Below are 22,616 nucleotides of genomic sequence, written 5' to 3'. Positions count from 1 at the left end.
TTATATTAAAATTTTTATACAATTGGATATTTAGTTTTATCTATCATTTAATTCCTTTTCCATTATATAGATGATGCAATCTCATAAGCGCAGCAATATATTATACATGTATTTTTTATTATTAACATTAAATTAATACAATTTTTAAATTCACTTTTTCCCCTTAAACACCATATTAAATATATGACATTTCCTATTTTAATGTTTATGCACTAAATTTAAGATTTATCTATTTATTAATAATTGAATATTTCCCATTTCCTGATTTTTTTTAGCCTCTCTTATTTTTTTTAAAATTGACTTTATATTTGTAATATTTTATTCAAACCACAAAAAAATAAACAGGAAGGAGTTATAACACTCCTCATATTTTTTCTGGCCATAGATGTAGCCTATATTTTATTGAGGATATTAAGGCCCACTTGGCTGGGTCTATCCTGCCTAACTCTAATTTATATATCCTTTTAAAATACCTAAATATTTTAGCTTAATTACTTCTAGAAATATTTTTATTTAAAAATTCAATAAATATTTTGAACTATGGACACCAATACATCAACCTCTTGGGATTGAAGGTTAAAATTTTGTATTTTACTAGTTACCCCATAGGTATACTTATTAATACCCAAATTTTCAGAGAGGCTGAAAATCATGGTTTTCTTTGATTTTCCACGCAGAATTTACCATAAAATGTCATAGTAGTTTAGCAAATCTTCAAATAAATTTTAGGAATTAAAATCTTTACTTATAAATAAAATGTTTGATTTAGGGCGATAACTATGTGGTATGGAATTTTGGGTGAGCCTAGCTGATAGCCTATTAAAGACTGAAGTACTTAACAAGACTATAATTTATCATTTATATTTATAAAATTTGATCAATATATACATCTTATTATAAATGATATATTGAAGGTTATAATTTATTAGAGGAATAAAAAGTTTATATATATAAATATTTTTAAAAAAATCCTTGTTTGAACAATAAAATAATAAATATTATATCATTTTCTTAAAAATGGTCTAAGTGTTAATTTGCCGTAAGTTATATATCAAAAAAATTGCATAAATAAACAGTTAGAATAATTTTATAATTTAAAATAAAATGATAAAAAAATGATTATATAGCACAAATTGGAAGAATAAATTTCGAGATTGCATCTTCATAATATAAAAAAATTCATAAAATTTAAATATAAACATATCAAAAAAATTAAATAAATTTCTTATAAAAAAAATATATTTTTTTAATATAGATAAAATTAAAAAAGTATCTTGGTAAAAAATATTGATTTGGTTGTTTCTTTATAATGAGAATTTTTCAACTAGTTTTAAAAAGCTATAAGAATCGATAGTTTGATAAGTGATTTAATAGGCGTAGAGACCTGTAAAGCCTTCAAATTTCTTCAGCTTAACGACCAAACACGTGGAAAATACGAGTCCCAAAATCTATTTATTTTATTTAAATTATAAGGGTCAAATTTTAATTTAATATTTAAACATTTTAATCCATTTTTTAAAAATTTTTGCAAAAACAAATTTGACATTAGAAGTGGAGCGGCAGCTATTTATATATGCTTGATTTCATCCAAAAAAACCCGACGCCTAATATAATATCCATTTCTGCAAAAAAGGACTAAAATTTTTTTTCTCAAGTTTGATCTCGAACTCTTAACTTGCTGCGCCAATTTCGTTCCTAATGGCAACCAAAACTGAATAACACTTTCATCTACTACCATTGTATTGGATTGTGTGTTGAGCATTTCTCTTAACAATCAGTACACATTTAGGACCTTTCAAAAATGGCTTTTGCTGTTTTGACCAACCTCAATGATCTTCCAAAGATACACACGGACATAGTTATTACGGGCCTAAATAAATATAAACAAATTTAGACGATATTTTAGACACGGGGTAAAAATGATGAACAGTAGACGAATGTTTACAATCTTTTAACGATTACATGAATCAGGATTAACAATAAATTTTAAAACCAGTTACATTTTAAAATTAATTATCTTTTTAAAGTCAAAGTTTTTATAGTTCAAATATTAGTTATTTTATAATATTTATATGTGTTTGAATACAAGTTTAAATCTTGTCGACTGCACACCAGGTATCCCCAAACCTTTAAACAATTTACAAAACCTAAACCGAACCGTTAAAAATTTTGTCATTCGAACTTGAACCTCTAAAAATATATGCGAAACGGTTCAAACTTTTTGATACCCCAACTATTTTAAAGCACATTAATAATCGATTTTGATTGATAGTATCTATTTTCAGATATTTTAGTATATTGTTATTGGTCTATGCCAGCCACCGAGGTTATAGAAGTGTTCTCAATCATAGATTTATTTCCATCATCTCTTTATAAATATAATTTGACAGAAGAGAATATTAAAAATATTTTATATAGTTCAATATATAATATTTTTGGGAATAGGGACAAAATTTTAAAAGATGTGCACTTCAATTTGCATAATTCTAATTAGGGGTGTGTGAAAAAACTTGAACCAGGTTTTAAAGGTTCAAACCATACGGATATTATTATTTCTTAAGAACGAACCTGAACCAATATTCGTTACGGTTCGGATCCCTGCTGCACATATAATGCCAGCACACGATCCAATTCAGTGGTAGTACAAGAGAATTTTTTCTTCGAAAACATAAAATAAATGATAATTAATCATTAGTCCTAAAAGTTATTAACTATTTTTTTATAACTATTAAAACTAACTTGAATGCTGCAGAATCCTATTCCGACGGAACTGATCAAAATGAGGTTCTCTTTCAGCATAGCAACGAACTTATCGATACAACCCTATTGATTAAAATAATATATTTTACAAACATAAAATTTAAAAAAATATATTAAAAAAATAACTAATTATTGCTTGGTTATTATGGGCGGAACAAATTATCCTTATCCTTCGAAGTACCCTATATCTATTTATATTTTAAAAAACCCTCAAAATTAATTTTAGATATCTTTTCATGAAATTGAAAGTGAACAATAATTAATGACAAAGTAATGAAATCTACATATCCGCAATTCTTAAATTCTCCCGTTATAATTCGCTTTCATATAGAAATTCCAAGAATATCTTCTAGCGGGTATCTTACTAACATTAAATTCAAATGAGTCAATTTTTAACTTTAGCATATATAAGTGTTAAAAAAAATGGGATAAAATAAAAAATTTAAATTATGGCTACCCATTTTCGTTTAAATTAATGAGGATAGGGCAGTTCTCCCACTTAAATCTAATTATTAGGGCTGTTCCGATATTAAGTATCGGATAGGGCCAATACCTGTAAAAAACTAGGGCTGTGCTGATATTAAATATCGGATCGGCACCGATATTTAGCGTTTTCTAAAAATATCGGATCAATCCATATCTGTAAAAACCGATCTGATCCGATATCTGTAAAAACCAATCCGATCTTTTCCCCTTTTTTTGTTATTTTATGTTATGTATATTTATTTTACATTAATAATATTTTCTAAATATTTTTTTTAAAAAAATGCAAATGCACAACACCCCTTACATTTTATTTATTTTTTTATAAAAAATAGAAAGGACCCTAGTTTTATTTATTTTAAATATTTTTAAATAATAACGCCAATTTTATTATTTTATACATTAAATAAAAGAATTTTTTAAATATGATATCTGAATTATGGAAAAATTTTATTTAAAAAAATCTAATATATTATAATTTTATATATTAAATTTTAAAATTCATACCAACATAAAATGGATATATTATTAAATATATTTATTTTATCTATTATAATATATATTTTTTTAATTATTGTAGAAATAAAAAAATTAAATGAAATGCATAATTCGATTTTTGGCATAAAAATATTGATTTCTTAATTACATTTGGTTCAAAGGGGGGTGGTGAAAAATCAATATAAATATCGGATCGGTGTAAATATATCCGATCTTAGTTTTTTTTTGTTATTTTATTTTATTTTATGTTATGTATTATTTATTTTATATTATAATATTTTTTTTATCTATTTAAAATATAATTTTTTTAAAATTATAGTCTTAATTGTAGAAATAAAAAAAATTAAATTATGCATAATTCGATTTTTTGCATAAAAAATATTGATTTCTTAATTACATGGTTCAAATAGGGGTGGTGAAAAATCAGTATAAATATCAAATCGGTGAAAAATAAATGGATCGGCACAGCCCTACTAATTATAATTTAAACTTTTAAAAATTAGACTAGATTTCTAAAACCCCTGACAGCCACAAATGACTGGCTCGGAAAAGGTAAAATTTACATCATAATAAATATTGGATGGATGGTCTCTGACGCCACAGAAGGGAGTGATAGTCTTGCAACAAGAGTCCGGCACGGTAATGTTTATCGAGAGGCGATTATCTTGAAACCAAGAGCTATTTTTCCAATCCATATAAGAATCAACACCGCAACATTTGTGCTGAAGCAAACATGATAAGTAAAAAAATATAATAATCGTTAATGGATGGTAAACATATAAAAATATATTTTGCAAGCAGGGTTGTAGTGAGAGTTGAGATCTTACACCTTTCTAAGTTCTTTTATCAAAAACCGATTTTAGTTAAGAGGGTGGAGATATGCTCTCAACCCATTTGAAAGCACTACTCTTTCCAAATCAGGAAATGTAAATTTTTTATGTTAAACGATCTATTATAAAGATTAACCAACTGATTATTTGATATAATTTAAATAAATTTATAAAAAACCCGGCTCGGGGTGATTAAAAATAAATAGTTATAAACCCGACAGGGGTTTGCATTTTTTTAAGCTCACGCTCGATTTTAAAAATTATACTAAATTATTAATGTACTCATTTCATTAATATCTACCACTTTAGGCTAATTCATGTCGTTTACTTAATATAATTTTATTACGTGATGAAAAACTTTTACAAAATATATTTTAGGGGCCGGGTAAAACTAATTACGGGTTGGGTCGAAACACGGTTCTTTCTTTCCTACTTATAAAGTTCTTTTACTTTCCATAATTATTGAAAAAACATTTGATATAATTTAAAAAAATATTAGAAACTGAATACCTCAAATTTTTTAAAAGTCACCAATATGAAAGATAATTGATTATTTCTTCCATGTATTATATATATAAATACTAAATATTTAAAATAAATTAGAAATTTAAACAATTAAAGCTTTACCGTATTCTGTTATGAGAATAAAAATTTGCGAAATCATAAAAAAAACTATTTAAAAGATTTAACCACCCCCCCCCACCCCAATAATCTCTATTTTATTAATAATTTAAGGATTAATTGATTTTTTAAGAACTCCGATATATCGGGTTGAATTTTGACGAAAGAAAGTGATTTTGATAATTCTCTCCTAAACCTCAGTCGATAAATAGGAGAATTATTTATAATTTAACGATGTAGGTTTTGAATTTTATCGACGTGAAGACCCCATCGATAATCGTATATTTTTTTTAGCCCATCTATTCCTTGTGCATATCGATATGTTTTTCCCTTGGAAGGAGGTTATTTGACGAAAGGTCTTCAGGGTGCCCTACCATAGTGTGAAATAACATGGATATTAAATCCAGTCTCCTCCAGGAAGAATACATATTCAAATAAAATATTTTCACTTTTTCATAATATTCCTTCCGAAATTGAATAACATCGGGAGCGTTTCTCCTATCGGGTTTTTTTCAACCCTTTTCCTGCCTATATGAGACATTTTGAGATTGCCGAATCACTGATTTTTTAAATGTGGTGGCAAATTTTCTATTATGTTTTTTATGGCATTTATATTTTCCAATCAATTCAATTATACTTGATTTAAGTTCTGTGTGGTCCTTTTTATCCCGACCTCGCTGTTGTAATATATAATTAGTTAAAGGGTTATTTTAATATTCAGGAAAAGTTTCCTACTCAACGACAAATGGAAACAACAGATAAATTTAGATCATGTGATATTCTCTTTGCATAGGGTTGAGTTGATCATCAATTGGCTTACTCAGCCATTTTCATTTACAACATTCTTATATAGTTATTTTACAAGTCGTAATTAAATGAAAAAACATGTTGAGAAAAATATATTATTTTTCAAATTGTGATAATTTTTATTTTTTCTAATATTCGAATTTCACTCGCTAGTATTTCGAATATATCGACAGTTTCTAGTATGTCAATTTAATATTATTTACTAACTTTATAAACATCTGATAAAATATCAAATTTCCTCTGGGGTTTTGTCTGATATAGCAAATAGATATCAAAATTATTGAGCCATCCATTGAATTCTCTTATGTGTTTATCAAAATATGCAATAATCATCTTTATTAGAATCGACAAATTTTGATCCCATGATCAGATTGCGAAGGAAAAAATTGGTAATTAGAGGGAAAAAAAGATTGAATAGTTTAAAATATCGTTGAATAAGCCAATTGGCGATCATCCCGATAACGACAATAGCCCATGATTTAAATTTATCTGTTCGTCCGTTTATCGTTTCAAGCGGAAAACTTTTCTTTATGACGAACCTTTACCTAATTATATAATTAAACAAAGAGGTAGGAAGAAAAAGAACTACACAGAACTTAAATCTAATTACTGAATTGTTTGGTAATAATAACGGCTTTACCATAAAAAATATAATAGAACATTTACCCTCACATTAAATGAGCGATTCTGCTATATCAAAATGCATCAAATCAATAGGGGAAAGAAGCCGATAGAAGAAAAAAGAGTATTGTGACAAAATGAAAAATATTTCTTTTGAAAATGTATTGTTCCTGGACGAGACACGGTTTAATATCCAAATTATTTCACACTTTGGTGAGTATCTTTAAGAAAAGGTCATCTATTAAGTTACCTGCCAAAGAAAAAATATATCAGTACTGTGCACAATATGATGATGTGGACTGGTTGAAAATTTCTAATCTCATACAATAAAATTGATTAGATATGGAATTAGATAAAGTTTTGTTTGAAACTAGTTATGAACACAACCATAAAAAAAATTAATAAATATATTTTTTTAAATTATATCAAAATTATTTTTACAATAATTATGGCAAGTGTTACAACCAGCGTCTACATGGCAGAAAATTTGATGGAGGCAACCCCCATCCCAAATCTACCCCTACCCCCCTAAAAAAATTTCGCGGCCTTCGGCCGCGATATTTGCCTTAATCAAGAAAATCTTATATTAAGTCACTATTTATACCCTTACAAACATTCAGACCTGCTTTGGAAAAAAAAATTTACAAACTGATAACTATTGTTACTATCCGTTTTCAATTAACTTATATTTAAGTAGGTAGTGCAATCTTTTCATAATTTGATTGATAATCAATTTATTTTCATAAAAATTAATATAATAGCAGTGTCTACATGGCCGGGGGGGTAGGAGACAAATGCCTCCAAAAAATATTGGCATTTTGGGGGGTAGGTATTAATTTTGGGGGGTAGATATTGATTTTTGGGGGGTAGGCATTTGTTTTTGGGGGGTAGGTATTGATTTTTGGAGGGTAATTTTTGACTTGTATTATGATATTTTTAAATCCAATAATCGATATGATTATCGTTGATTTTCTGAAAAATGTCAATTAAAGAAAAGATATCTGTCAATTTATAAATATTATACACTATATTTATTTTTTTAAATTTTTAGAAAATTCATTTACATAATGGGATTTAGATTTTCACAGTATCAATTTTAAATTATCAATATATATTTTTTTATAATAAGGACCTTTTGAATAAAGAATCCCTTTTATGATAAGATAATCCTACTCAATTAACAATATAAAGAAACATTTTTGGATTTTAAAAAGGTAATTTTTTAAGCATATAATTGCATTTTCCTTAATTTGATGATAGATAAATAAATATAATAAAGAATGAAGCTATTTTTATTTAATCTTAATATGTATACTTAATAAGTTATCTGGGTTTTGAACCATGGCAATTATTTTTGCTAATAATTTTTTAAATAATCATTTTCAATGGGGTAAATATTACCACATTTTTGTGAGGCAATCAGGTTGGACCCATAATTGATTTCTATTTATGATAAATGATTCTTTGAGGTAAGTGTAAATTATATACAAAATTATAAGTGAGAGGTGAAAACCATTGTGTGATAAAAAATTTGTTAAAAGAATTGATAAATTTTTTATTTCATTATTAGATAAATTTTATATAACATCAAATTTTCCATAATATATTTGGCCTTTTTTCTAAATATTTATAGAAATCTTGGGAGAATGAACAGATAATCTATTCCTCTCATTTGATTATTGATTTAAGAAAAGATTTCAATTAAATGAATTGACAAAGTGATTCCATATACTGAAATATTGTTTATTTTTGTTAACAATAAATTAAATTTTTGGATATGGCTTGGGAATAATCTTTGAAACCTATGATGTGGTTTGGGTTTGGATTTCCATTAAACATGAACTGGGCCTGAAAATTATTTTTACTTATGACCTAGGCTGGATGAAGAAATCAATGCCAGTGAAGGTCTCTAATTTCAATGATTAAAATATATCATTTCTCAGACTTTATTTGAAGATAAATGAATGGGCAAATCACAAATATGCCTGTTTTCAATTATTTGCAAAATTTATTAGGATTGTTAATTTAAAGAAACTATGATTTCAAAGCATCATACATTTCTAAAAATTGTTGGACACTAAGAAATAAAGAAATCAATTGTGAAGTGTATAATGGAGGAAATATTGATCCATGATTGTTTTGGCATAAATAACAAAAAATATTATATTTTTTGTGACCATGCATTAAGCTTACATATAATATAATAGGAATCTTTTAAGAAAACATTATCAAAAATATAAGTTAATAGCTGATAGTCCATTATGAATGACTGGTAATCAGAATTTTCTTCTTTATTCAATGATGGGTGCATAATAAATTTCCTTTATATGATGATGATTGAATCAGTAAATTTTTCATTATTTTTATAAAATATGTTAATAGAGTGTATATTTATGAATTTTAATTTAAAAACAATAAGGGTCTAGAATATATTTTTTTGATTATAAATTACAAATACAAATGAATAAGAATTTATTTTAAAAGATTTTAATATATTTTTTAGATTAAAAATATAATACAAATGAATAAAAATTTATTGTGCACATATATTAAAATATCTAAATATATATTTCTTTAATATATTTTGTAAAACCACTGGAAAATTTTAAAATTACACCCTCATTTAAACAAATATAAATTTAATTTCTGAATCACACCTCATAAGATAGGAGAATTTTAAGATTCAGCCATCCACCGTCAAATAAAGGATAAAATTATGATTCTCCATCATTCTTGATGGCCATCAGTGAGTAAAAAAATATTATCTAAATATTTATTTCATTTTTATTCTAGATGCCAAGTAACAAAACAATATATAAAGTCAAATGTGACTATATTAATTGTAAAACTTCTAAAATAAGAAGTGACAAAATAAATAACCATTATAAACATAAACATCCTCATGTCAAGTTATCTGATATCAAATTTACAAAGATAGCTATCAAAAAGGATAATAATTGGGTATCCTTAAATAAAGATATTCCATTCAATATCACAAATGGGGTTGAAACCAAGTTACAAAAAAAATCAATAACATCTTACTTCCAAAAAGTAATTTTTTATATATATTATTTTAATTCATGACAATAAATATAAGTAAAAATAACCTTAAATTTTGTGAATTAGTAGAAACCAATTCTTCATCTATAATTTGAGCATAATACTTTTAATTTTTATTAAAGATAAGATTTTTAATATATAGGTACATTTTTATTATGCCCTTTATCAATTTTGAAGGAAATAAATTATAAGAATATTTAAATATTTCAACTTTTGTTAAAAAAAAATTTATATATTATAATTAAGAATAAAATAAGTCATTTGCCTAAAATTTTCACTACTCTTTATTTAATAATTAGCACAAATCTTTTATTGAAGATTCCCAAATTATATTATCTCATACAATGCCCAGTTCCAGTGATCTGCTGATTTTGAATAATGAGGTACTTAATTTAAATAAGATTTGTTTTATAATTTTGAAGGGAATAAATGAGGATATTCAGATATTTTCATGAACAAATTTTAATTAATCTTTATTTAATAATTAGCTCAAATCTTTTACTGAAGATTCCCAAATTATATTATCTCATACAATGCCCAGTTCCAGTGATCTGGTGATTTTGAATGATGAGGTACTTAATTTAAATAAGATTTGTTTGATAATTCTGAAGTGAATAAATTATGAAATATTTTCCACTTTTCTATATCTTAATTAAGAATAAAATTTTTATTAAAATTAAGATTTTCATAAGTAAACAAATTTTAACCACTCTTTATTTAATAATTAGCATGAATCTTTTATTGAAGATTCCCAAATTATATTATCTTCTCATACAATGCCCAGTTCCAGTGATCTGCTGATTTTGAATAATGAGGTACTTAATTTAAATAAGATTTCTTTTATAATTTTGAAGGGAATAAATGAGGATATTCAGATATTTTCATGAATAAACAAATTTTAATTATTCTTTATTTAATAATTAGCACAAATCTTTTACTGAAGATTCCCAAATTATATTATCTTCTCATACAATGCCCAGTTCCAGTGATCTGCTGATTTTGAATGATGAGGTATTTAATTTAAATAAAACTATACACTCTTTAATAATAATTAGCAAACACACAAAGTTATTGAAAATTCCCCAATTATATCTTTTTTTCATCCAATTATCAATCCCAATGCAAGCCAAAATATTTCAAACATTAAAGGCCCAAATATTATTCAATTATATAAAAAAAAGGAGCCTAATGACCCTTTTCATTTCATATTCTTTAGAATGACAAATATCTTGATTAATTTCATAATTTCCATAGGCCCATGTCAGCCATGTTCAAATATATTTCAATATCCTGTTACTCACAAAAGGTTTTTAAAAAATTTAATTTTTATTAATTTTTACGCATCCATTATTTCTACTTTTAAATAGGAGCATGAATATATCCTATTATAAAAAGGTTAATATTGATGGTTCCCTCAAACCAAGAAATTGGTTATCCTATAGCACCACTTTAGACAAAGTCTTTTGTCTTTATTGTCTTATGTTTGGTGGCCCTAAATCCAATACTTTTTGGACTCAACTTGGAGTAAATAATTGGAAAAATTTTAAGCGTGACTTAGAGAGACATGAGTCATCTTTGATATAATAATGGAAAATCGTAATATAGTTCATAATATTATTGATGCCATTATATACCTTATAAAATGTAACATAGCCTTTTGGGGCACTAATTCGAATGAAGGTAATTTTATGTGCCTCATAAAATTAATGGCAAAAACGGTTCCAACTTTACGGGCATACATTGATAACAACGAAAAATTGAGGAGAAAAAAATCAGATAAAATTTCAAGACCTTATATAAATTTATTGTCATATGGCCATGTGAAAAAAATTATTGAAGTCATTAAGATAAAAATAATAAAATGTATTATTCAAAAAATTAAAGAGAATTGTGCCTATAGCATCATATTAGATGGAACATATGATGTGTCTAAAAAAGAATGCATTGCTTTACTTGTAAGATATATAGAAGATGATCCGCATCCACATCCTGTAGAAAGGATCATCCATGTTTTTACAACATCAGAAACCACCGGGGAAAATATAAAGAAACATGTTTTTTCTAAGTTCAAAGATCTTGGTCTTCCTCTTGATTATATGGTTGGGCAAAGTATGGATGGTGCAGGGAATATGAGAGGAGTATACAAAGGAATGCAGGCTTTAATATTGAAAGAGGCTCCAAAAGCCATATATATTTGGTGCCATGCACATAGGCTCAATTTAGTAGTTGCTCATGTTTGTGGATGCAAAATAGAAATGAAAAAGGTAATGGGAATATTGGATGAGTTATATAATTTCATGAATGGGGTAAGACGTCAAGGAGTGTTTGTTAAATATCAAATGACAAAGTCTAAAAAATCTCTTAAAAGAATAAAAAATACAACAAGGTAAATATAATATTTTTAATGTAACTTATCTTTTTTTAGAAATTGGTCATCATCTTATAAAGCTGTAGAAATTTTTTTAGATGTTTATGAACATATTATAGCATCATTAAATGAATTAAAAGATTCTAATGACCCAAGCACCTCTTCTATTGCCGATGGATTATTAACAAGAATTAAGGATGAAGATTTCATATTAAGTCTATTTATTTTGAAAGAAATATTGAAATGCACACATGAGGCTTGTATTGAAATGCAGGCAGTTGGTAATGATTTGGCTATGGTAACTAAATTAATACAACACACAAAAAATAAATTACAAAGACTAAGAGGTTAAAATTAGTTACGATTTCTATAAATAATTTTAAAATGTAGCTAATGGGGATAATATTTTTTTAAAATTGCATTCCTTATCTAACAGTTATTTGAAAAAGAATAATGTTACAACGGAATTGCATAATATAAAATCAATATTCAAATTTGATCAAACAGCATTCAATAATTATGTTAAACAAAAAAAAAACAAGTTGAATAAAAAAAGATTTAAAATTATTATTTAGCATTATAGATATAAAAGGGAAATATTTTTCCCTGTGCTTGATACAATCATTAATGATTTAAATGAAAGATTTAATTATGATTGTTTAAATTTTTTATCTCAAATATCTCTTTTTACACCAGCTGGAATTATAGCCAATGATAGAATAGAAGGGTGGCAAATATCTCAAATTTGTCATACTTACCAATTAAATGCTCAAGATATTGCTCGTGAATATAATGATTTTCGATCTTTATATTTGGATTCACAAGCAATCATTTATTGCAAGGATCTTTTGAAAATAAAAAAGAATGATGGGTTATATATTGATGAAAGTAATTTATTGATATTTTATTTAAAATTATATATAATTAAAGGTATTGTAAACGATGAAACCGAGGAAGATATCAATAACGATAACATAATTAATACAAAAAAATGGATAAAATATTCATTTATACTACCATATCGTCTTTTAAATAAATTAAATTCTTATTCTAATTTATATTTATTATATAAATATTTATTGACTCTACCAACTACTTCTTGTTCAGCCGAAAGAGTGATGAGCAAAGTCAAAATAAATAAAACTAGAATGCGGAATAAAATTTCTACCCCTTTTTAGAAAATTTACTTCTAATATCCAGCGAAATTGATGTTTTTGAAAGATTTAAAATAGACGACATTATAACGCGATTTGCATCTACGTCTAAAAGATTAACTAAATTATTAATAAAATAAGTTATATCTTTTTCACAGCTAATTATATACGCCTTTTTAATAATGTAAATTTAATTTAATAGTTTTTTATATCATTCTAGTCCGGTGCATAATATAATACTATATTCATTTTATTTAAATATTTTATAATAGTTATATTTACATAAATGTTTTTATAATTCCAGTGCAAAATATATTATATTCATTTTATTTTAATATTTTATATAAAACTTATATTTACATAGATGTTTTTATAATTCCAGTGCAACTATATTCATTTTTTTCTCATATTTTATATAAAAGTTATATTTACATAAAAAAATTTATATTTCCAGTGCAAAATATACTCTATTCATTTTATATTTTATATAATAGTTATATTTACATAAATGTTTTTATAATTCTTGTGCAAAATATACTATATTCTTTATTCTAATATTTTATATAAAAGTTATATTTACATAAAAATTTTTTTTATATAATAGTTATATCTATATGAATGTTTTTAATTAATATAAAGGCATTAGTATTTATAGAATCAAGCTATACCTCTTTAAAATTACTCATTTTGTTTTTTTTACTTAATATAAAGGTATTAGTAATTATAGAATCAAGCTATACCTCTTTAAAATTACTCATCTTATATTTTTTTACTAAATTTTTGATATTTTTTTATAGTAATGTAAATATGTTATCTCATTTAATACTATTATATTAATTTTTATGAAAATAAATTGATTATCAATCAAATTATGAAAAGATTGCACTACCTACTTAAATATAAGTTAATTGAAAACGGATAGTAACAATAGTTATCAGTTTGTAAATTTTTTTTTCCAAAGCAGGTCTGAATGTTTGTAAGGGTATAAATAGTGACTTAATATAAGATTTTCTTGATTAAGGCAAATATCGCGGCCGAAGGCCGCGAAATTTTTTTAGGGGGGTAGGGGTAGATTTGGGATGGGGGTTGCCTCCATCAAATTTTCTGCCATGTAGACGCTGTATAATAGTATTAAATGAGATAACATATTTACATTACTATAAAAAAATATCAAAAATTTAGTAAAAAAATATAAGATGAGTAATTTTAAAGAGGTATAGCTTGATTCTATAATTACTAATACCTTTATATTAAGTAAAAAAAACAAAATGAGTAATTTTAAAGAGGTATAGCTTGATTCTATAAATACTAATGCCTTTATATTAATTAAAAACATTCATATAGATATAACTATTATATAAAAAAAATTTTTATGTAAATATAACTTTTATATAAAATATTAGAATAAAGAATATAGTATATTTTGCACAAGAATTATAAAAACATTTAAGTAAATATAACTATTATATAAAATATAAAATGAATAGAGTATATTTTGCACTGGAAATATAAATTTTTTTATGTAAATATAACTTTTATATAAAATATGAGAAAAAAATGAATATAGTTGCACTGGAATTATAAAAACATCTATGTAAATATAAGTTTTATATAAAATATTAAAATAAAATGAATATAATATATTTTGCACTGGAATTATAAAAACATTTATGTAAATATAACTATTATAAAATATTTAAATAAAATGAATATAGTATTATATTATGCACCGGACTAGAATGATATAAAAAACTATTAAATTAAATTTACATTATTAAAAAGGCGTATATAATTAGCTGTGAAAAAGATATAACTTATTTTATTAATAATTTAGTTAATCTTTTAGACGTAGATGCAAATCGCGTTATAATGTCGTCTATTTTAAATCTTTCAAAAACATCAATTTCGCTGGATATTAGAAGTAAATTTTCTAAAAAGGGGTCAGAAATTTTATTCCGCATTCTAGTTTTATTTATTTTGACTTTGCTCATCACTCTTTCGGCTGAACAAGAAGTAGTTGGTAGAGTCAATAAATATTTATATAATAAATATAAATTAGAATAAGAATTTAATTTATTTAAAAGACGATATGGTAGTATAAATGAATATTTTATCCATTTTTTTGTATTAATTATGTTATCGTTATTGATATCTTCCTCGGTTTCATCGTTTACAATACCTTTAATTATATATAATTTTAAATAAAATATCAATAAATTACTTTCATCAATATATAACCCATCATTCTTTTTTATTTTCAAAAGATCCTTGCAATAAATGATTGCTTGTGAATCCAAATATAAAGATCGAAAATCATTATATTCACGAGCAATATCTTGAGCATTTAATTGGTAAGTATGACAAATTTGAGATATTTGCCACCCTTCTATTCTATCATTGGCTATAATTCCAGCTGGTGTAAAAAGAGATATTTGAGATAAAAAATTTAAACAATCATAATTAAATCTTTCATTTAAATCATTAATGATTGTATCAAGCACAGGGAAAAATATTTCCCTTTTATATCTATAATGCTAAATAATAATTTTAAATCTTTTTTTATTCAACTTGTTTTTTTTTTGTTTAACATAATTATTGAATGCTGTTTGATCAAATTTGAATATTGATTTTATATTATGCAATTCCGTTGTAACATTATTCTTTTTCAAATAACTGTTAGATAAGGAATGCAATTTTAAAAAAATATTATCCCCATTAGCTACATTTTAAAATTATTTATAGAAATCGTAACTAATTTTAACCTCTTAGTCTTTGTAATTTATTTTTTGTGTGTTGTATTAATTTAGTTACCATAGCCAAATCATTACCAACTGCCTGCATTTCAATACAAGCCTCATGTGTGCATTTCAATATTTCTTTCAAAATAAATAGACTTAATATGAAATCTTCATCCTTAATTCTTGTTAATAATCCATCGGCAATAGAAGAGGTGCTTGGGTCATTAGAATCTTTTAATTCATTTAATGATGCTATAATATGTTCATAAACATCTAAAAAAATTTCTACAGCTTTATAAGATGATGACCAATTTCTAAAAAAAGATAAGTTACATTAAAAATATTATATTTACCTTGTTGTATTTTTTATTCTTTTAAGAGATTTTTTAGACTTTGTCATTTGATATTTAACAAACACTCCTTGACGTCTTACCCCATTCATGAAATTATATAACTCATCCAATATTCCCATTACCTTTTTCATTTCTATTTTGCATCCACAAACATGAGCAACTACTAAATTGAGCCTATGTGCATGGCACCAAATATATATGGCTTTTGGAGCCTCTTTCAATATTAAAGCCTGCATTCCTTTGTATACTCCTCTCATATTCCCTGCACCATCCATACTTTGCCCAACCATATAATCAAGAGGAAGACCAAGATCTTTGAACTTAGAAAAAACATGTTTCTTTATATTTTCCCCGGTGGTTTCTGATGTTGTAAAAACATGGATGATCCTTTCTACAGGATGTGGATGCGGATCATCTTCTATATATCTTACAAGTAAAGCAATGCATTCTTTTTTAGACACATCATATGTTCCATCTAATATGATGCTATAGGCACAATTCTCTTTAATTTTTTGAATAATACATTTTATTATTTTTATCTTAATGACTTCAATAATTTTTTTCACATGGCCATATGACAATAAATTTATATAAGGTCTTGAAATTTTATCTGATTTTTTTCTCCTCAATTTTTCGTTGTTATCAATGTATGCCCGTAAAGTTGGAACCGTTTTTGCCATTAATTTTATGAGGCACATAAAATTACCTTCATTCGAATTAGTGCCCCAAAAGGCTATGTTACATTTTATAAGGTATATAATGGCATCAATAATATTATGAACTATATTACGATTTTCCATTATTATATCAAGCCTATTTGATAGAAAATGATCTTGAATACGCTTATTTGCAAGCCAAGTCATGTTGGTGTATTCACAATCCTTATGAATAGAAGATGACTCATGTCTCTCTAAGTCACGCTTAAAATTTTTCCAATTATTTACTCCAAGTTGAGTCCAAAAAGTATTGGATTTAGGGCCACCAAACATAAGACAATAAAGACAAAAGACTTTGTCTAAAGTGGTGCTATAGGATAACCAATTTCTTGGTTTGAGGGAACCATCAATATTAACCTTTTTATAATAGGATATATTCATGCTCCTATTTAAAAGTAGAAATAATGGATGCGTAAAAATTAATAAAAATTAAATTTTTTAAAAACCTTTTGTGAGTAACAGGATATTGAAATATATTTGAACATGGCTGACATGGGCCTATGGAAATTATGAAATTAATCAAGATATTTGTCATTCTAAAGAATATGAAATGAAAAGGGTCATTAGGCTCCTTTTTTTTATATAATTGAATAATATTTGGGCCTTTAATGTTTGAAATATTTTGGCTTGCATTGGGATTGATAATTGGATGAAAAAAAGATATAATTGGGGAATTTTCAATAACTTTGTGTGTTTGCTAATTATTATTAAAGAGTGTATAGTTTTATTTAAATTAAATACCTCATCATTCAAAATCAGCAGATCACTGGAACTGGGCATTGTATGAGAAGATAATATAATTTGGGAATCTTCAGTAAAAGATTTGTGCTAATTATTAAATAAAGAATAATTAAAATTTGTTTATTCATGAAAATATCTGAATATCCTCATTTATTCCCTTCAAAATTATAAAAGAAATCTTATTTAAATTAAGTACCTCATTATTCAAAATCAGCAGATCACTGGAACTGGGCATTGTATGAGAAGATAATATAATTTGGGAATCTTCAATAAAAGATTCATGCTAATTATTAAATAAAGAGTGGTTAAAATTTGTTTACTTATGAAAATCTTAATTTTAATAAAAATTTTATTCTTAATTAAGATATAGAAAAGTGGAAAATATTTCATAATTTATTCACTTCAGAATTATCAAACAAATCTTATTTAAATTAAGTACCTCATCATTCAAAATCACCAGATCACTGGAACTGGGCATTGTATGAGATAATATAATTTGGGAATCTTCAGTAAAAGATTTGAGCTAATTATTAAATAAAGATTAATTAAAATTTGTTCATGAAAATATCTGAATATCCTCATTTATTCCCTTCAAAATTATAAAACAAATCTTATTTAAATTAAGTACCTCATTATTCAAAATCAGCAGATCACTGGAACTGGGCATTGTATGAGATAATATAATTTGGGAATCTTCAATAAAAGATTTGTGCTAATTATTAAATAAAGAGTAGTGAAAATTTTAGGCAAATGACTTATTTTATTCTTAATTATAATATATAAATTTTTTTTTAACAAAAGTTGAAATATTTAAATATTCTTATAATTTATTTCCTTCAAAATTGATAAAGGGCATAATAAAAATGTACCTATATATTAAAAATCTTATCTTTAATAAAAATTAAAAGTATTATGCTCAAATTATAGATGAAGAATTGGTTTCTACTAATTCACAAAATTTAAGGTTATTTTTACTTATATTTATTGTCATGAATTAAAATAATATATATAAAAAATTACTTTTTGGAAGTAAGATGTTATTGATTTTTTTTGTAACTTGGTTTCAACCCCATTTGTGATATTGAATGGAATATCTTTATTTAAGGATACCCAATTATTATCCTTTTTGATAGCTATCTTTGTAAATTTGATATCAGATAACTTGACATGAGGATGTTTATGTTTATAATGGTTATTTATTTTGTCACTTCTTATTTTAGAAGTTTTACAATTAATATAGTCACATTTGACTTTATATATTGTTTTGTTACTTGGCATCTAGAATAAAAATGAAATAAATATTTAGATAATATTTTTTTACTCACTGATGGCCATCAAGAATGATGGAGAATCATAATTTTATCCTTTATTTGACGGTGGATGGCTGAATCTTAAAATTCTCCTATCTTATGAGGTGTGATTCAGAAATTAAATTTATATTTGTTTAAATGAGGGTGTAATTTTAAAATTTTCCAGTGGTTTTACAAAATATATTAAAGAAATATATATTTAGATATTTTAATATATGTGCACAATAAATTTTTATTCATTTGTATTATATTTTTAATCTAAAAAATATATTAAAATCTTTTAAAATAAATTCTTATTCATTTGTATTTGTAATTTATAATCAAAAAAATATATTCTAGACCCTTATTGTTTTTAAATTAAAATTCATAAATATACACTCTATTAACATATTTTATAAAAATAATGAAAAATTTACTGATTCAATCATCATCATATAAAGGAAATTTATTATGCACCCATCATTGAATAAAGAAGAAAATTCTGATTACCAGTCATTCATAATGGACTATCAGCTATTAACTTATATTTTTGATAATGTTTTCTTAAAAGATTCCTATTATATTATATGTAAGCTTAATGCATGGTCACAAAAAATATAATATTTTTTGTTATTTATGCCAAAACAATCATGGATCAATATTTCCTCCATTATACACTTCACAATTGATTTCTTTATTTCTTAGTGTCCAACAATTTTTAGAAATGTATGATGCTTTGAAATCATAGTTTCTTTAAATTAACAATCCTAATAAATTTTGCAAATAATTGAAAACAGGCATATTTGTGATTTGCCCATTCATTTATCTTCAAATAAAGTCTGAGAAATGATATATTTTAATCATTGAAATTAGAGACCTTCACTGGCATTGATTTCTTCATCCAGCCTAGGTCATAAGTAAAAATAATTTTCAGGCCCAGTTCATGTTTAATGGAAATCCAAACCCAAACCACATCATAGGTTTCAAAGATTATTCCCAAGCCATATCCAAAAATTTAATTTATTGTTAACAAAAATAAACAATATTTCAGTATATGGAATCACTTTGTCAATTCATTTAATTGAAATCTTTTCTTAAATCAATAATCAAATGAGAGGAATAGATTATCTGTTCATTCTCCCAAGATTTCTATAAATATTTAGAAAAAAGGCCAAATATATTATGGAAAATTTGATGTTATATAAAATTTATCTAATAATGAAATAAAAAATTTATCAATTCTTTTAACAAATTTTTTATCACACAATGGTTTTCACCTCTCACTTATAATTTTGTATATAATTTACACTTACCTCAAAGAATCATTTATCATAAATAGAAATCAATTATGGGTCCAACCTGATTGCCTCACAAAAATGTGGTAATATTTACCCCATTGAAAATGATTATTTAAAAAATTATTAGCAAAAATAATTGCCATGGTTCAAAACCCAGATAACTTATTAAGTATACATATTAAGATTAAATAAAAATAGCTTCATTCTTTATTATATTTATTTATCTATCATCAAATTAAGGAAAATGCAATTATATGCTTAAAAAATTACCTTTTTAAAATCCAAAAATGTTTCTTTATATTGTTAATTGAGTAGGATTATCTTATCATAAAAGGGATTCTTTATTCAAAAGGTCCTTATTATAAAAAAATATATATTGATAATTTAAAATTGATACTGTGAAAATCTAAATCCCATTATGTAAATGAATTTTCTAAAAATTTAAAAAAATAAATATAGTGTATAATATTTATAAATTGACAGATATCTTTTCTTTAATTGACATTTTTCAGAAAATCAACGATAATCATATCGATTATTGGATTTAAAAATATCATAATACAAGTCAAAAATTACCCTCCAAAAATCAATACCTACCCCCCAAAAACAAATGCCTACCCCCCAAAAATCAATATCTACCCCCCAAAATTAATACCTACCCCCCAAAATGCCAATATTTTTTGGAGGCATTTGTCTCCTACCCCCCCGGCCATGTAGACACTGGTTACAACAAATCATATTATTTTACTGTATATTTAATATTTTTTTATTGTAAGGTTTTATAACAAAAAGTGTTTTTGTCTACATAATGTAAAGGGTATTTCTTATGGCAATGATTGTATCTTGATTAAAATACATGTGTTATTAAAATGTCGGTTAGTAGATTTAGTAAGATAGAAATTACAGTGTTGTGATGATTTAATGAAACATATTGACGATTTAATTTAAACACATGCATATATAATTATAATCTTTACAAATGTACAACAAAAGAAATAATAAAAGAAATTTCAATAATGCTTTGTCTATATTTTAATTATTTTTGTAAATATTATCATTTTGTATGAATGGGTTTAAATTTAATCATCAATATGTTTCATTAAATCATCACAACACTGTATGTATAGGGATGGCATTATTAATCTTGGTTCCACGTCTTTATAGAGAAACCATTATAGAGAATGTATTTTATAGAGAAACATTTATAGAGAAAACAATTATAGAGAATGCATTTATAGAGAATTGTTTTATAGAGAATGTTTTATAGAGAATGTTTTATATAGAGAATAATTTTTATAGAGAATTGATTTATAGAGAATGATTTTATAGAGAATCCCGTTTATAGAGAATGTTTTATAGAGAATTGATTTATAGAGAATGATTTTATAGAGAATGCCGCTTATAGAGAATGGTTTTATAGAGAATGTAATTTATAGAGAATGATTTTAAAGAGAATTATTTTATAGAGAATGTCCTTTATAAAGAATGACTTCAAAGAGAATGATTTTATAGAGAATGTTGTTTATAGAGAATGATTTTAAAGAGAATTATTTTGTGGAGAATTATATTGTAGAAAATTACATTGTAGAGAATTATTTGTAGATCTTGATTTTATAGAGAAATATTATATATGGGACAATTATAGAGTTCAAAAATTTTATGCGGGATTTGAAAAAAACACCCACCCCCCTCCTTTCAACAGAAAAGTTTGAATAAATAATTAGTCCTAATGATACGAAGAAATTTAAATATTAATGATAATTATACTTGCTTATAACCAGATCTATCTACCATTTATAAAAGGACACTTAACCATTCAAACAATGTTAAACAGGACCTTTTACCACAGGGTAAGGGGTTATAATTCAAGTTAGACATTGAAATTAAAAGGGGTAGTTTGTATTTGGAATTCCGTTATGTTTAACAAATGCAAAAAACCTATATAAAACATTTTAAACTTTTTGATTCATCTTTCTCTAAACTGATAGGAGTTTACGGCTTGTAATAAGAAATTTTCATTTTACTAAAATCAATTTAGAGAAAAAGGTGTATTATTTTAAATTTTGTCGATGTATAATTTTTAGGTAAGAGTTTGAACTATCATTTTGTATTTTGTAAATTCAGATACAATTATTTTTGGACCTATGATGATTTCGACATAAATTGATCCAACTACCCCTTAGTGTTCCCTCCTACCATGTGAATATTAGACAGTACTCTAGTCATCTTAACTTAATTTTGGTAAGGCGATAGTTTGATGGGTATTGTTTTATTTTTTG

General features: G+C 24.9%; 3 protein-coding genes across 6 annotated transcripts in view; 1 reads left to right on the top strand and 2 right to left on the bottom strand.

Moving 5' to 3' along the window:
- Nucleotides 1–962: 962 nt before the first annotated feature.
- LOC135926178 (CD151 antigen-like) overlaps nt 963–22,616 on the bottom strand; it is a 29,574-nt gene continuing 7,920 nt past the window's right edge. The window contains exons 5-7 of the mRNA XM_065461930.1: nt 4,305–4,463; nt 2,740–2,823; nt 963–1,448 (exon numbers count right to left, since the gene is read on the bottom strand). Coding sequence (XP_065318002.1) covers nt 1,368–1,448; nt 2,740–2,823; nt 4,305–4,463 — 324 coding nt within the window. The 3' untranslated portion in view covers nt 963–1,367. The remainder of the gene's footprint in view (nt 1,449–2,739; nt 2,824–4,304; nt 4,464–22,616) is intronic.
- Nucleotides 11,262–13,981, top strand: LOC135926177 (zinc finger MYM-type protein 1-like). The gene is made up of 5 exons (XM_065461929.1): nt 11,262–12,066; nt 12,106–12,395; nt 12,439–12,589; nt 12,632–12,936; nt 12,979–13,981. Exons 1-5 carry the CDS (start codon nt 11,267–11,269, stop codon nt 13,224–13,226), a joined length of 1,794 nt encoding a protein of 597 aa, XP_065318001.1. The 5' UTR covers nt 11,262–11,266; the 3' UTR covers nt 13,227–13,981.
- On the bottom strand, nt 14,701–20,845 carry LOC135926176 (zinc finger MYM-type protein 1-like). 4 transcript variants are annotated; one of them, XM_065461926.1, is made up of 14 exons: nt 20,735–20,845; nt 20,608–20,692; nt 19,072–20,188; nt 18,771–19,028; nt 18,379–18,462; nt 18,190–18,273; nt 17,947–18,033; nt 17,751–17,837; nt 17,456–17,706; nt 16,294–17,394; nt 15,965–16,254; nt 15,771–15,921; nt 15,424–15,728; nt 14,701–15,381 (listed from the first exon to the last, which is right to left on the bottom strand). In XM_065461926.1, exons 4-14 carry the CDS (start codon nt 19,026–19,028, stop codon nt 15,017–15,019), a joined length of 3,063 nt encoding a protein of 1,020 aa, XP_065317998.1. In that variant the 5' UTR covers nt 19,072–20,188; nt 20,608–20,692; nt 20,735–20,845; the 3' UTR covers nt 14,701–15,016. The 4 variants fall into 4 exon arrangements, with proteins under 4 accessions (XP_065317998.1, XP_065317999.1, XP_065318000.1 ...); XM_065461927.1 differs by having other exon boundaries at nt 19,072–19,156; XM_065461928.1 differs by lacking the exon at nt 19,072–20,188.

This window comes from Gordionus sp. m RMFG-2023, chromosome 3 (assembly GCF_954871325.1).
Source record: "Gordionus sp. m RMFG-2023 chromosome 3, tfGorSpeb1-WG-v2, whole genome shotgun sequence".
NCBI classification, from domain to species: Eukaryota; Metazoa; Nematomorpha; class Gordioida; order Chordodea; family Parachordodidae; genus Gordionus; species Gordionus sp. m RMFG-2023.
Note: the sequence above shows the minus strand (reverse complement) of the source record. Positions and strands in the feature narration are given on the sequence as shown.

Coding starts and splice junctions, on each gene's coding strand:
- LOC135926177 (XM_065461929.1), top strand. CDS start 11,267: ATGGAAAATCGTAATATAGTTCATAATATTATTGATGCCATTATATAC. Junction 12,396..12,438: donor TAAATTACAAAGACTAAGAG/GTTAAAATTAGT, acceptor TTTAAAATGTAG/CTAATGGGGATAATATTTTT. Junction 12,590..12,631: donor GTTAAACAAAAAAAAAACAA/GTTGAATAAAAA, acceptor TTAGCATTATAG/ATATAAAAGGGAAATATTTT.
- LOC135926176 (XM_065461926.1), bottom strand. CDS start 19,028: ATGCCAAGTAACAAAACAATATATAAAGTCAAATGTGACTATATTAAT. Junction 16,255..16,293: donor AGAATAAAAAATACAACAAG/GTAAATATAATA, acceptor ATCTTTTTTTAG/AAATTGGTCATCATCTTATA. Junction 15,729..15,770: donor GTTAAACAAAAAAAAAACAA/GTTGAATAAAAA, acceptor TTAGCATTATAG/ATATAAAAGGGAAATATTTT.